General features: G+C 43.7%; 1 protein-coding gene across 1 annotated transcript in view; it reads left to right on the forward strand.

The window, feature by feature from the left end:
- The window catches only part of LOC129704624 (NCK-interacting protein with SH3 domain-like), a 95,822-nt gene that overhangs the window by 61,273 nt on the left and 17,753 nt on the right, over positions 1-16,796 (forward strand). The window contains exons 2-7 of the mRNA XM_055647878.1: positions 9,305-9,417; positions 10,114-10,297; positions 11,033-11,123; positions 13,225-13,766; positions 14,659-14,829; positions 16,116-16,202. Coding sequence (XP_055503853.1) covers positions 9,305-9,417; positions 10,114-10,297; positions 11,033-11,123; positions 13,225-13,766; positions 14,659-14,829; positions 16,116-16,202 — 1,188 coding nt within the window. The remainder of the gene's footprint in view (positions 1-9,304; positions 9,418-10,113; positions 10,298-11,032; positions 11,124-13,224; positions 13,767-14,658; positions 14,830-16,115; positions 16,203-16,796) is intronic.

The following is a 16,796-nucleotide window of genomic DNA, read 5'->3' on the forward strand; positions in this document are numbered from 1 at the left end:
TCCATTTGACTGATATTGACTTCCCGTACATTGAAGTGTTTTCAAATCCCTGCATGGGTCAATCCCAGCCTCCTCCTGCACTTCTCTAGGTGGAGCCCATTGTTTGTCTATCTGTCTTGATATCATGCCAAGGCCACAGTCATCTGCTCATAAACTTTCTCAATTTCCACTCCTCTCCCTTTCCACAAACTCATGAGAATATTTAGTAATGAGTTGTATTCATTCATTTAATGGTGAGCATGCGTCCAGTTAACAGTTTATAGTAGGATGGAATTCAACTATAAGGTTTGAAAGGTAAAATCAGTCATGTTTTAGAAATATAAAATTATGGGAGACATAGATAGGGTAGACAGTCAGAACCTTCTTGCCAGGATAGAAATGTCCAATATGAGAGAGCACAGCTATAAGGTGAGTGGGGGAAAGTTTTTTTTAATACCGGGTGGTGGGGGCCTGGACCACATTGTTCGGTGGTGGAGACAGATACAATAATGGCATTTAGGAGGCTTTTAGATGCAGTAGGTACATGGAAATGCAGGGAATAAAGGGATATTGATCATGTACAGGCAGTTGGGACTAAGCATTAGGTTTGGCACAAACATTGTGGGCCGTGGTGTTCTTGTGTTGTACCGTTCTATGTAGAAATGTAGGTCAGGCTGACTTTGCAGAAATTAAGTAGAAATTGACCACAGTAGACTAGGCTGGATGGAAATATTAATGGATTATTGTAAAACTATGCTGTTCAATAGTACTTGTGCATGCTGCCCCTTAATGTAAAGGTAGATGGTAAAACATCTTTATGCCATTGTGGGGGTGTCAGAAATAAGGACGTTGATTAAAGTGAAAGATGGGAGATTTAGAAGGGCTGTTTGGGGGGAGATGTGGGGGAGGGGAGGGATTTTGAGTGACTGCAAAATCTGTAATGCTACTTGAAAAGGTGGTGGAGGCAATATAATTTAGGAAGCGACGAGACAAGTACTTGAATCACCAAAGCATAGATGACTGCAGACCCGATGCAAGTAAATCAAATCTTTGTAGGTGGGTGCGATGGAGAACATTAATGTGATCGGCCAAAGGATCTGTTTCTATGAGACACCATAACTCTAAATCCAATTAAATGTGGAAAAGAAACTGAGGGAGACCAATTCAATTGGTTGAATCCAAGTAGACTAAACACATGGCAAGAGCTGTCGTCACCTGAGGCCTTCAATCTAGAAATTTGAGGTGATCATGCTGGAAACTATGGATGAAATGTTTCATGCTCCTTGGATTTCTCTAAATGCTTCACTAATAGTGTAGCATGATTGTCCCCATCTTGCCCCAGAGTCTTTCTCTCTGAGTAATTTGTGCAGCAGCTAGCGGTGTGCGATATTATGAATGGCAACACTCTCTGGGTGTATTGCAACAACACTAGATCCAACATCTAAGGGTTGAAAACATGAATGAAACAAAGTAATAGTTTGCCCCTCAGGGGTTAGCTAGTATTTTGCATGTTGTGAGAGCAATCAATCCCAGTAGGCCAAACACCAGATTGGTCTGATTTAATCAAATTATTGGAAGTCCAGATTATAAAAGAACAATATAACAGCACACTAGTATTTAATGTGAGGAGTGAGATGCCTCTGTTTGTTCTGCTTATTCTGAGTGGTTCTTCTATGGTTTCAGGCTTCAAAGTCTATAACAAAGAGCCAACCTCTGGTAATGTGAAGTGCCATCACACCTTTAAACGACAGACCTTCAATGTCAACCTTGACTTCAACGTCAAGGAAAATTGTTCTGTAATTATTAGAATTGAAGTGTGTTTTTCCAATATGTCACATGGCGATCTTCCAACAAAAGAGCTTCACGGCAACAACCTGGAAAATGCAGAACACTTCTCATGTATTGAGAGCCACCTCTCAGCAAAGGTAGAAATCAACAATGAAATTCAATGTTACCTTCAATGTGCCAGTATGGTTGTTAGTAGATTGTGGAAGATGACAGATCTGGCACAACACTGTTCTAATCAGTACGATTCCTGGCCTACTACATGCTTTGTGTCAGTATTCACCAAGGAGAAGGATATGGGGAACAGTGAGATCAAGGGCCTGGTAATATCAAGATGAAGATGATGTTGGGTCTATTGCAAAACATTGGCAAAGTTCCCAGGGCCTGATGGGATCTATCCCATGTTATTGAGAAAGGCAAAAGAGGAGATTGCTGGGTCTTGCCAAAGATTTTTGTATCACCTCTAGCCACAGGTGAGGTCCCAGAGGATGGAAATTATACTGTGTTCCTTTGAGAAGGTGAATAAGAATAATCCAGCAAGTTATAGGCCAGCGAGCCCTACATAAGTAGTAGGGAAAATCATTGGAGAAGATTATTCGGAATAGTACATCTACTTACATCTGGCAAAGCATGAAAATGTTAGCGGTCATCAGCATGGCTTTGTGAAGGCAGGGCACGTCTTACGAACATGATTGAGCTTTAAGGGCCTGTCCCACTTTCACAACCTAATTCACGACCTTTTTTACTCGTGGACATTTTTCATCAGGCTAGAAAAACACCCCGACCTACTTGATGCCACAAGTACCTATGACTAGGATCACGACCGACCTTCCTACGACCTTGTGACGACCATGCTGTGAGTACGAGTCAAGGGCAAACTCGCCAGAGGTCGTGAATTAGGTCGTGAAAGTGGGACAGGCCCTTTATGAGGAGGTGGTGAAGAAATTGGTATGGCGTAGAAGGCAGTGAGTAGTGGTGTTGAGGTTTTAACCTGACTGGATCAATTGTGTTCTGCAGGGATCAATGCTGGGAGCTCAAAATGTGGGTGAGCTGATTAGTAGATGAGAATCTAATTGGTGTAGTTGTGGATAGTGAGGAAGGTTGTCAAAAGATTCTGCAGGATAGAGATAATTTGGGAATATTCTGGGGAAATGGTGGATAGAGTTTAGTCAGAACAAGTGTGCATTGTTGCATTTTGGGAGGTCAAAACGAGGATGTTGCCAGGACTTGTGGGCCTGACCTGTAGGGAGTGGTTGGGCAGGCTAGGGCTGTATTCCTTAGAGCGCAGATGAATGAGAGGTATTCGTATAGAGGCTTACGAGATCATAAGGAGATAGATAGGGTAAACGCACAGTCTTTTACCCAAGGTACGGAAAGGAAGTATCAGAGGACATAGGGTTTAAGGTAAGAGCGGAAAGATTTAATAAGAATCTGAGCTTTTTCGCTGTCAGAGGTGGTAGTTGAGGCAGAAACTATAATTTAAAAAACATTTGGACCGGTACATGGGTAGGAAAGGTTTAGAGAAATATTAGACGGCCGGTGGACCTGTTGGGTCCTGTTCCCCCAACGCAAGATTCCACCCATTCCCCCTCTCCTCTCCCTCTATCCCCCCTCGTCCTCCATTCTCCCTCCTCACCTCCCCCACTTTCCCCTCCCTCTCCCTCCATACCCCCTCCTCACCCTCAATACCCCTATCTCCCTCCTCACCTCCCCAGGATCTCGATGTAAACCACCGCCGCCCCATTTTGTCCACCATGTCGCCGATGAATTTGTACTTTCAGCAGGAGATGTGTGGGGGGATGGGCCGTGTGCAACGCAACATTCGATCACTCTCCCTCAATCCCCCAATGCAACATTCGACCACTCACCCATAGCACCAACGTGTGGCCTGGTCCCCCAACGCAACCCGTTCCCCAACATAACGTAAGATTCCACCACTCACCCATTCCCCCAACGCAACCCGTTCCCCCAATGCAATATTCCATCACTCACCCATAGCCCCCAACTGTGCAGGTCGGCTCATTTTTAACACAATATTCGACTGCTCATAAATAGCCCCCACGGGAGGCCTGGTCCCCCAACGCAACCCGTTCCCCAACATAAGATTCCACCACTCACCTGTTTTCCCAATACAACCCGAGAGCAATTGCACTAATATGTTTTTATACTTTAATGTGTTGTAGGTGCCACGACAAGGCCACTAAACCTTGCTGTGGCTTTGCAATCACATATGTACTGGGTTAGGCTGGCAGATTCTTCCCCTGAAGAACATTTGCTGTCCAGGACTCAATGTCCTGGGATTATTATTATTTTGTGTCACCACACAACTGTTTGCTAATATCGCGCAAATTTTAGTGCCACGTCGTTGGCCTCTGCAAGGTCCTTGACAGTGCATGTGTCATGCAGCGTGTCACAGCTCAGGAGATGTTTCATAGTCTGGAGGCCCATCCGCACTCGCAGTCTGCTGCATCTTTATTATATACCCACTTCAGCATGTTCAATTTGCTCCTTCCCATGCCTGTGCGCAGTCTGATGAGACTGCGCTGGGTTATCAACGTTTGGTCGGAACCTGGTGTGGGTTTCTCGGAGGGGTCGATTACCGTGTGAATGTCTTCCAGAGATTTCTCTAGTCTCTCTGGGGGAAGTTCCCAGAGTTGGAGCCTTCTGGATGATGCACTGCAGTCCAGGGTATGGGCAGAAGAGAGGAAACTTCTGCGTGATTTCGGGAAACGCTGAGGTAGCAAAGGGTGGTCATGTCGGGGGTATCTTTCATCCTCTGATTGTCTGAGGCATTCTTTTTGACTAGCTTTCGACAAGGTCCCACATAAGAGATTAGTATACAAACTCTTAAAGCACTGATTCAGTATTGATGTGGGGAACTGGCTGGCAATGCCAGAGAGGAGTACGGGTCCTTTTAGGCAGTGTAGTGGGGCCAGCAAGGCTTGGTAGGACCCCCAGCTTTGTGTTTAGCACAGGATCAATCTTCCTTGCGGATGAGCTGAATGCTAGGAGACCATACTGCACAGGCTGGGCAGTACCCCGCATGTTTGGAGAATGTGGATAAATGTGAGAGAGGCCAGAGTTGTTATTATCGAATGGCTGTAGAATGGGTTTGCTACCCCAGTTTTGAGGTACTCAGCTTACTAAGAAAGCTGATGTTGGCTTTCATAGCAAGAGGATTTTTAGGAGCTTTATGCTTGGTGGATATGTGCAGCTGGTTCCAAATAGGTCTGAGATCGATCAAGAGATAGACTGGATTGTCACAGTTCTCCAATCTGACTCCATTCCATGTGATCTTCAACCTTCGATTTGCATTCTTGTTCTTCAGGTGGAAGGTGCGGACTTGGCTTTTAGATGGATTGGTTCTCTTTGTTGTATGAGGACAGGTTGACTAAGTAGCTTCTGCCTCTGCACCTAATTTCTATGTTTCTAAGTCAGTTGGCACTTTGGGTTATAATGCGCATAGGTCATCTGGGGGTAAATGAAACTCTTTTTGACTAGCTGGTGATTTGCAATGCCAGGATGGAGGTTTGTGTTTAGCACAGGATCAATCTTCCTTGCATGAGCTGGTCCCATATTAACAGTAGAGGCCAGATTGAACAAGGTGGATGCCAGCTTACTAAGAAGAGCTGACTTTTCCTTGAAGGGGGCCGTGCTTTTTTCTGCGATCTGCGCCAGCGACAGTTTTCTCCATTCCTGGATCAGCTCGACATTCTTAAGAAGCGTGCTTTTAGATGGATTGGTTCTCTTTGTTTTCGACCAGACTAAATCTTCATCAGAAGTTTTGGGTTAGATGCAAGTCATCTGCATAAATGTGTCAGATCAGGTACTTTAGAGTGGTAGCACTTCCGGCGATGGTTTACTGTATCCAGCGAGCGGCTGACAAAGAGGTCTGTTTTCGACCAGAATCTTCATCAGGTTGGTTAGATGCAAGTTGTGTGTCAGATCAGGTACTTTGTGTAGCAGTCGGCGATGGTTTACTGTATCATAAGCGGCTGAGAGGTCTACCATAAAAGCACATGTGAAAACACCTTCCTGAAAGTTATCCTCTATGAGTTGGGCGAGATTGAGAAGATGGCCTGTGCAGGACTTCCAAGGCCAGAACCATGCCTGCTCCTTTATTAGGGATGGTTCTATCACCGAGCTGAGGCGAGTCAAGATGTCCTGGGATAGCAACATTGTAGCGTGGGGATGGTGACGTCATAGCTGGTAACTACCATTTCAGGTTTTAAGAAATCCTTCTCAAAGTGGGGTTTTGTAAATTTTTTAATGTCAATAACTTGTGAAATATAGCATCAATCTGAACGAAATTTTAGCGCTATCGTGTACTGTTTAGGCGTATCACATGGATACTCGCACACCGATAGATAGATAGATAGATAGATAGATAGATAGATAGATAGATAGATAGATAGATAGATAGATAGAAACAAACAAGATGAGAGTTTTAGTAATATACTAGACCAAGTGTGATGTGTTTGGCCCTGTTTCCCCAACACAATAATCCACCACTCACCCATTCCCCCAACGCAATAGTCCACCACTCACCCGTTCCCCCAACGCAAACCATTTCCACCACTCACCCATTCCCCCAAAGTATCCCGTTCCACCATCACAATATTCCACCACTCACCCATATCCCACACGGGAGGCCTGGTCCCCCAACGCAACCCGTTCCCCATCGTAAGATTCCACCATTCACCCGTTCCCCCAAAGCAACCCGTTCCCCCAATGTAATATTCCACTACTCACCCATAGCCTCCAACTATGCAGGTTGGCACATTTTTAACACAATATTCGACCACTCACCCATAGCCCCCACGGGAGGCCTGTTCCCCCAACGCAATATTTCACCACTCACCTAACACACCCAACTGTGCAGGTTGGCTCATTTTATTACCCTCCCTCATTTTAAACTTTAAAAAAAATGCAATTGCACTAAGATTTAATGTGATGTAGGTGCCACCGACAAGGCCATCTTTTGTTATACAAATATAATCATTAAACATTGCTGAGTGGGTTAGGCTGGCAAATTCCTTCCCTGAAAGGCATTTGCTGTGAAGGACTCGGTGTTCTGGGATAGCAACATTGCAGCAGGTAGGGCATTGTGACGTCATAGCTGCTAACTGCCAGTGCAGATTTGAGGAAATCCTTCTCAAAGTGGGGTTTTGTAAACTTTTAAATGTCACTTTAAAGCTTTTAAATTTCCCCCACTGTGTTCCTCTCCTTACAACAATGTAAGAAAACTCTCTTAGCTTGTTGATTGACAACTGAGATCCCATTGTGATATCATTGTGGGCTGGCGGAATGTTCACGGCAGCATATGTAAATGAGATCCCATTGTGATTGGAGGACTGTGAGATGCCATTGTGACATCATCACTGGAAGCTGCCAGAAAAGTCTCCATCTCACAGTTGGTTATTATTCTCAAAGTTGGATTTTTTAAACCTTTAAATATCAATAACATGAAATATAACATCAAATCTGAAGGAAACTTGATTAGATCAACAACGGGGAAAAGCTGAGTAAGGTTCTGCAAAAAATATGGCGCTACCGTGTACCATTTTGGCTAAAATACCATCACACACACGCACACGCACGCACACATGACAAGACTTTTAATAGTATACTAGACCAAGTGCAGACCCGTTGGGTCTGCTCCCCCAATGGTGTGATCCCCCAACCCAATATTCTACCATGCACCCGTCTCCTCCAACGGAACTGAACCCGTTCCCAAATGTAAGATTCCAGCACTCCCCTGCCTTCCTCAGCAGTGGATTAAAAAAAAAATTCCAATTGCACCTCCCCTGGCTGCTGCAGCAGTGAAAGGTTCAGAGTGTTCCTGTCTTGCAACTTTGTATTGAAGTGTGTTGGAAGCTGATAGGAAGGAGCAGCCGTCAACGAATCAAAAGGCAGAAAGGCAGCCGGACGGCAGCCAGTCGGATGGCACGAGAGTTTTATATATTAACAGATAGATAATAGATAGATAGATAGATATATATATATAGATAGATAGATACTAGACCAGGTGGGGACCCGTTGGGCCCATCCCCCAAGGCAATATTCCACCACTGACCCATGGCCCCCAACTGCGCAGGTGCAGCTGACGGGTTCCTGTTGTGATGCCAGAGATCCCCATTGTGATGCTTGTCACGGCAACCCTCCCCCAACTGCGCAGGCGCGGCTGGCAAGTGGGAACATGACTTTTAAAGTTCAAAATGGCAATAACCTGTAAAATATAAGATCAATGTGAACACATCTCACTGTGAATGTGAACGCATCTCGCTCTGCCTCTTGAGTCCCCTATTCCCTCCTCCATTATTCTCCTTCTCCCCACCCTCCACCAACCTTCCGCTGCTTCCTTTCCTCACCCATATGCCATCAATCTAAACAAAACTTGTTTCATTTACATCACATGACAATGGCGAGTAAGGTGGGCAAAAAATTGTGGCACTATCGTGTACCATTTTTGTGCAAATATCGGTACGAGTTACATATTACATATATAGAAACAAACAAGATGAGAGTTTTAGTAAAATATAGTGGCACCCGTTCCTCAATGCAACCTATTTCCACCACTCACCTGTTGCCCAACGTAACCCATTCCCCCAAGGCAATATTGCACCAATCACCCATAGCCCCCAACTGCGCAGGGGCTGCTCATTTCGCCTTATTCACCCTCCCTCATTTTAAACGTTAAAAAAAATCAGTGTACTGTGACTAGAGCTAGCAGGACTGCAATCCCATTGTGACGTCATTGGCAGCGTATGTAAATGAGATCCCTTTGTGATTGGACGACTGTGAGATGCCATTGTGATGTCATCACTGAAAGCTGCCAGAAAAAAAATTCTCAAAGCAGATGTTCTTCTCAAAGTGGGGTTTTGTTAAACTTTAATCATCAATAATGTGAAATATGGCATACAATCTGAAGGGAACCTGATTATGGATGGACAGGAAAAAATGTGAGGAAGAATGTGAAATATTTTGTGGAATGTTGAAAATAACGTTTTGACGAAGATTCAAATACACAGACACATAGATACATACACACATAGATACAAGATGACAGTTTTATAAGGATAGGTACGTAGATAGATGGATGGATAGATGGATAGATAGATGGATAGATAGAGTAGGATAGAGTAGGATAGAGTATGATAGAGCGATAGATAAATAGAGAGAAAGAGAGAAAGATAGATAGAAAGAATGTTGGACAGGTGGACGGGGCAATCTGGACCGTGTCTATGCAGTATGGCGCTCTGACTCTATGAAATGTAAAAAAGATAAAACTGAGGAAGAAAGTCATCCTCGATCCTGCGGGGCTAACAGTTACAATGTTAAGAGCCACCTTAATACTGTTTGCCCATTTTGATCTTTGTAGTTGGTGAAATGTGATATATTTTTTTTCAAAGCAGCGCAGTATTTTTTCTTTAAAACTATGGTGCTAAATCTCATTCGGAATGAACTGATTAAACTTATACTGTTCATAAGTTACAGTGAGTAACCGCCTAGACTTATTATTCTTTCTGTTGCCCCCAAGTCAAATCAGCAGGATCTTGTCCTCCAGTCCATTGACCGAGCAATCGAAGCAATTCATAACGCAGCAATGAAAACTGGTGGCAAATACAACCTGGAGCAACGTGAGGTTCTGCAGTAAGTGTCAACTGATGCTCTGAAGCTGCTTTGTGTGTGCCTGTGCGTGCGTTTGTGGTGACTAGTGGTGGTCTATGGGCTGGATGTGTACATAAATGTCTGACTGGTTGTGAGAACGCTGTTGATGTGTACTCTTGACTGGTTTGTTTTATTTTTGTGTGTGCGAGTGATTGGGCTGATGTCAAATATTGTGACAAAGGGCAATGAAACAAAATGTTAGAAATCTTCAAAAGGACAGGCAGCATGTATAGAAAGGGAACACAGTTAATGCTTTGGGTCCAATGTCATATTTTAAATTGTAGAGGGTGGAAAGAATGAAAAGTATGTTGATGATATGGTGGAGACAAAGCAAAAAATGAATGATGTAGATTTATGTGGTCGAGAGGGTGGTGAAGACTTGTTAGTTGCAGGTATGCTGTGTGGAGGAGACATAGGTGGGGGAAAGTGGTCAAGAAAACAATGTTATACATGGACTATTAAAACCAGCACTCATTGCACATTTGAAAGAATGAAAAAAATACAGGAAGAACCAGCAAGATAGGCAATGTCTGTGAAGTGAGAAAAACTGAGTTAAACTTAACCTTGCATTAGAAGTGATCTATTCAGACGTAAACCAGAAAGGCTGATCATCTGAAATCTACTGTGGGATATCTTTGTCATTTCCTATATTGAATATCTGTTCTCTCTCCCCGAAAGGAAGTTAATCCATCATCGAAAGTCCACAGTTGCTCGAAAAGGCCAGCAGAAGGTGAACCCAACGCCTAGTTCCACTGAGAATCAGGTAGAAATGGATCATCAGCCAGGGAGACAGGCCGAAGTCCTCCCAGATATTTCCCCTTGTCCGCAAGATGCAATGTCTCCTGAGGGCACTGCCTACCAGGTAAAATACCCAGAAAGCAAATGGTTTGTTTTCTTCAATCACTAATTCGTTGTTGAGACGTTAGCATTTGTTGTGTTTAAATTTAGTTTTATTATTATGAGATATAACCAAGCCTATATCGGCCTTTCCTAGGTTATGAATGTCTAACACGCCACCTACAGAAGAGCGAGGCCCCATAATATGACAGAAGTCCAATGTACATTCACACGTTCATTCCTACAAATAGCAGAGCTACTTTGATAATTTAAGCCACATTGATGTAACCCTAATCAATCTTGTAATAAATTTCAGCAAGATATTTCAGCCAGCCTGCAAGTGGGCACAAAATATTGGGCAACAAGTGACTACTGCTAGGCACTGGTACTTGGATAAATTGTTGGGGATGATCCCCACATCCTGCAGCATTATTTTCCAAATATCACCCAGCACACCTGGCTGCCATGGGCCTCAGATCAAAACTGTAGGCTGTTTACTTCCAGACTGACACTTGTTCTTCCCAGTGGGAGACCCCCTCCGTTAGAATTTGAGGGTGGAAGGCAGGATGGTGGTGATACTCTTGAATTTTCATATGGTAAGTTAGCCATGTGTAGTGCATTGGGGAGAAAATTCAAGTGTACATTCAGCCTCATTTGGTTCCTTACGAAGAAAAGAACCTGTTCTCACCAGTGATCATAGATCGGTAAACAACGAATATTCAGAATATCTGCCACATGCAGTACCCATTTTGTTTTGCAGGCACCTACTCAGCGCCGACGTGTTGCCCCTGTGGCCCCGCCACCACCTGACAAACTTAGGGATCTGTACTCTTCCTCCTTAGATATGAAAGGTATGGCTGTAATGTTATTAAGTGTTGTGATTGGCATGTCTCAGGAATAGAATAACATTTTTGCTGAGAAATGAAATGTCCTTTATTTGAGACCAAGAAATATAAGGAAAATGTATTGTCTGAAGCAGAGTTTGCAAAGTTGATTTTCATTTTTCAACCACATTTTCATTCCCCCACTTTTTTTACTGTAATGGTAAACACTTTTCACCATTGACCCGCCCAACCTGCCCACCCATCCTTAATCATCCTCTTGCCACTAGTTCCTTTTCCTTCTCAGCATTGGTTTGCTGGCTGACACTAACATACCTGAGCTGCTAAAATGGACGATCAGAAATGAGACCTCAATAAATCAGATGCTGAACAAAGTTCAAATTCATGGTGCTTTCTGCTTTAACCAAATGTACAAAATATGATCAATTTAAGTGAGACTCATTTTCCTGCCTGATTGCTACCCAAAGTCAGTGTTGGCCTTCTCTCAATAAGGGACATTGTTACTATTTTAGAGTTTCCTGAGCAGCTCAAATGGGTCTGCTCCACTCGAACTTTCCAGGCCTACGATCAATTCATTAATCAGCATGCATTTTAGTTCTTTAATTTTGTACTTATGGTTGGAGTACTGGTAAACTTGAAGCCATGTGAATAGAGAGAAGAACTGGACTGGAGGCACAAAATGAAATATAGGCAGAGGGCTCGACGGTAGTCCTAAAGAGGTACTTCATATCCGTTTCATAATCATAATCGTAATTTGTTCACCATGTATGTTTTGCAACATACGAGGAATTTGGTTTGCCGTACAGTCATACCAAAAAAGCAACAAGACACGCAACTACATAAAGATTTGACATAAACGTCCACCACAGCGGCTCCTCCATATTCCCTGTGATGGAAGGCAATAAAGTCTTATCTTCTTTTCTCCTTTCATCAAGGAAGATGCTGCTGTAGTCTCAGCCAAGGAAGATTATGATTGCAGATTGAGTAAAAACTGGATAAGTTCAAGAATGATGAACAGAGTTTCATGTAGATAAGTGCAAGGTGTTGCAATTTGGGAAGTTAATTTTAAAGCAGGATCTTCACAGAGAATAGTAGAGCTCTGTTGCAGAGTAGAGGGATCCTGGAGTACAGGTACATGGTTCATTGAAAGTGGTGTCACAGGTAGATGGAGTGTTCAAAAAAGGCTTTTGAAACAATGGCCTTCATTTATCAGGGTATTGAGTATATAAGCTGGTACATTATATTACAGATATTTACAATGTTGGCGAGGCCACATTTGGAGTATTATGTTCAGTTTTGGTCACCCTGTAGGAAAGTTGTGTTGACGTCATTGTCATACATCATGGAAGCATTCGTTTCTCTTCACCACGTCATTACTGGCCATGATGCCAGTCTAAAATAATCCTGTCTGCCTGCTCATGGTCTGTACTTCTCTATTCCTTGCCTGTTCATGTATCTGTAATTGCCTCTTAAACAAAACCGTTGTATTTTCATCACCACCCCAGGCATCTACCTGTGTAAAAAGCTATTACCCCGCACACCACCGTTAATTTTACCGCCTCTAGCCTTAAAGCAATGCCCTCTACCATTTAACATTTCCACCCTGGAAAAAGGTTCTCACTGTCTACACTATCTATGCCTCTTAAAATGTTATATACTTCTATCAGGTTGCTCCTCGTCCTCTTAACAACTCCAGAAGCCATGATGAAGCTCTAAAGACTTAGGTTAGACCGCAATTGAAGCACTGCATGCAGTTCTGGTCACCCCATTACAGGAAGGATGTGGAGGCTTTGGAGAGGGTGCAGAGGAGGATTACCAGAATCATGTGTGTAGGAAGGAACTGCAGATGCTGGTTTAAACCAAAGATTTAGACAAAATGCTGGAGTAACTCATCACCTCTGCCCTAGAAGAGATCCCAATGGTCCAAAAATCTGCCCCCTGCCCCCTGCACCAACTCCACAGCCACACATTCATCTGTCCTAACTACCTGATCCTACCCGCACGTAGCATCTGGCACGGGGGGTAATCCAGAGATCCATGTGACAAAGGCAGCAATCTTTGTAGTTAGCATTAACCATATTTTCCCTTATTTTCCCAAAATTATTTTCAGATACTGTAGAAGACTCTCCACAGAATGCATCAACAGTTTCGTCTGTGAGTACAGCTTCTCTTGACACCCTGTATACTGGCTCCTCCAACTCGCCTGAACTACAGCAGGCCACAGCCACTTCTAGTCCTTCAGCAACTCCTCCTCCCCTCCCAACTCGAAGCACTTTTACTGCCCCCAGGTATCCAACCAGCATACCTTCACACGCTGACATAAGCCCAGGACATTCGACTGCTACCCACAGCCCCAGCTGCCAGGAGGAAGCATCCACTCTTATCGAGTTGAATGCTGAAGGTGTGCACTGTCAAACCCGGAACAAAGAAACTGCATCAGTATCGCCGTCTGAAGTGGAGGCAGGCCAGATAGTCGTCTCAGTTCCCAAGACAATTGGAGCCGAGCTGATTGAACTGGTCCGGAAAAATACTAGCCTCAGCTATGAGATGTCGAGGGTGGCAATTGGTGTGATGGTCGGACATATTCAGAGCTCTGTCCCGGAGGTGACGGACGTCATGGAGCAGATCCTGCTGTCACTGGTGGAGAACAAGGTACTGGTTATTACATGCTGCGATGGCTAAATAAATCAACATCTTTTATTTAAGGTCTGGTGCTTAACAATCTAATTATCTTCAAAACATTCCTTGTTACAAACTTGGATACATTACTGTTTTATTTCTACAGCTAAGGGATGCGGTGATTAAAAAAAGTATAAGATGATTCGAAGAGAGTTTCAAGAGCATTTTCACAGTGGCTAAGTTGGCACACATTCTGAACTGCAATCATGAATGTTGTTCAGAATGCAGCCTAAATTCACTGGACATTAATGCCAACCACAGAACAGCATCTCTATTTACGATGGTTCACGCATTGTCTATGATAAAAATATGTTTGGGTGAAGGGTCCCTATCGGTCAACTCCCCAAAGAGCAGAAATAATTTCCTTCGCTCCATAGATGCTGCTGCACCCGCTGAGTTTCTCCAGCATTTTTGTGTACCTCAGGTTTGTAGGTTAATTGGCATCCATAAAATTCTCCCTAATATGTATAGAGCTAGTGTACAGGGTGATTGCTGGTCGAAGCAGGCTTGGGGGGGAGGGCTGAAGGGCCTCTTCACACGCTGTATCTTTAAAGTCTGAAAGTATAGGTCCCCATTCAGTTCAGGTGTGATCTGTCTGGTCCTCCTGTACAGGACACCTCTTCCCCAGATGAGATCCCATTGGTCCAAAAATCTGAAACCTTGCCCCTTGTACCAACTCCTGAGCAAACCAAATCTTCCTTATCTTATCTTAGCTATCCTATTTGTCAGTTTAATATAATGTTGTTCCACAATGTGTTGACATGCCTGGTCCAGTTGTGCTTGAATGGCTCGACAGATAATTTTGTTGGGACCTCTGGGAGAATCTGCTTTGAAATCTTCTCAAGTTATCACTTCTTTATCGCAGGACCTCAGTTCAGCATTACCCAGGGGACAAGTCTGTCAGGATGAGCAGCGGCTTGAAGTAATCTTTGCTGATCTGGCAAGACACAAAAATGATACACAACAGAGGAGCTGGGCTTTGCATGAGGATGAGAGCATTATCTCGTGCTACCTGGAGGAACTGCTGGGCATTCTGGTGAGTGCTGGATATATAAGATAGAATTGTAGGTTACAAATTATTGCAATTGGATGACTGGTGGTTTCAGTGGTTGCAATGCAAACTCTGGGCATCCCTCTGGTATCAACCGCGTGCTGACAAGCACACTGACTCTTCAAGTCAAATCGATGAAGGGATTCTGCAGAATAGGTATAATGAATCCATTTTTTTTGGTGGATCACACCAAACTGCTGGGATGGGGTAAGCAGCAAGATCCAAGAGAATGTTTACGAGGATATTGCCAGAACTAGAGGGGCTGAGATATGGGAAGAGGTTGGGCATGTTAAAGCTTTATTCTTTGGGGCACAGGAGGCTGAGAGCTTATAGAAGTGTATAAAATCATGAGAGGAATTGATAGGATCATTGCATAGAATCTTTTACCCAGATTTGGAGGGGAAAGATTTAATAGTAATCTGAGGGCCATTTTTTCACTCGGAGGTTGGTGGGTATATGGAACAAGCTGCCAGGGGAGGTAGCTGAGGCAGGTTGTAGAGCAGCATTTGAAAGGCACTTGGACAGGTACATGGATAGGAAAGGTTTAGAGGGTTTGGGCACAATAGCTGCAAACGAGCTGAGATTAGATGGGACATCTTGCAAGCCATGGACGTGTTGGATCGCAATTTCCTAACTGTATGACCGTATGAGGTCAAGGTTTTCAAATTAAGATCTGGATATTCTCTGATGCAATCAGGAAACAAAAGGCAACTGCCGCACAGAGTTGTGGAAGGTGAAATATTGGAGATAAATTGCAATGTTCAGGATTGATAAGACATTAAGTGATCGAGAAAAAAAATGTAGGTAAATGTGTGCTGAGCACTTCATCCATGGTTGAATACAATTGTGGATCAAGGTGGATTGAATTGCTTTCCTCTATTTTTCGGCTATTTTTATAGCTGTTTTACCCACTCGGTGAGGATGAGGAAAAGGAGCACTAATGGCATTGATGAATGGCCTTCTTAATGTCCAATATTGACAAACAGCAGATGCTGATGGTCAGTCAGTCTCCATGGATGATTGGGTATCATAACCTCAGGATGGGCAGGATAAAGCTCAGACGGTTGTGGTCTGAAGCATGGAGGCAATCAATCACAGGGAACTAGGCTGGTCAGTTTGATCTCACTATCTGTTTATTTCTTGCTTCTGCTTTACTAATCCTTGTCCTATTTGTTTTTTGCAAATATAGCAAATATTGTCTGAAGCATGTGCTGAGTATTGAAGAGATTTCCATCACAAACTACTTTCACTCCTGTTCTTTATTTTCATAGACGGATGCAGATCCAGAAGTCTGTAAAAGGATGGTTAAGAAGAGTCACTTTGAAGCAATTCTCTCGCTTATTGCTTATTACCAAATGGTAAGAATCCAAAGCAGAGACCATGGAATGTGGAGAATGTTCATGGAGTGCAAGAATGGAGCATCTTTTATATTCTAGAGTCATACAGTGAGGAAACGGGCCCTGCGGCCCAACTTGCCCACACCTACCAATATGTCCCATCTACACTAGTCCCACTGCCTGTGTTTGGCCCATATCACTCTAAACTTGTCCTATCTATGTACCTGTCTAATTGTTTCTTAAACATTGCGATCGTCCCTGCCTCAACTACCTCCTCCAGTTGCTCATTCCATACACCCATCACCCTTTGTGTGAAAAGGTTCCTCTTCAGATTCCTATTAAATCTTTCCCACTTCACCTTAAATCTATGCCCTCTGATTCTGGATTCCCCAAATCTGGGCAAGAGACTCTGCGTCTACCCGACCTATTCCTCTCATTATTTTGTACAGCTCAATAACATCACCCCTCATTCTCCTGCGCTCCAGAAAATAGAATCCTAGCCTGCTCTACTTCTCCCTATAGCTCAGACCCTTGAGCCCCGCCCACATCCTTGTAAATCTTCCCTGCGCCCTTTCCAACTTGACAAAACCTTGCCCAGCAACATGGTGCCCAGAA

This window comes from Leucoraja erinacea, chromosome 16, assembly GCF_028641065.1.
Source record: "Leucoraja erinacea ecotype New England chromosome 16, Leri_hhj_1, whole genome shotgun sequence".
NCBI lineage: Eukaryota > Metazoa > Chordata > Chondrichthyes > Rajiformes > Rajidae > Leucoraja > Leucoraja erinaceus.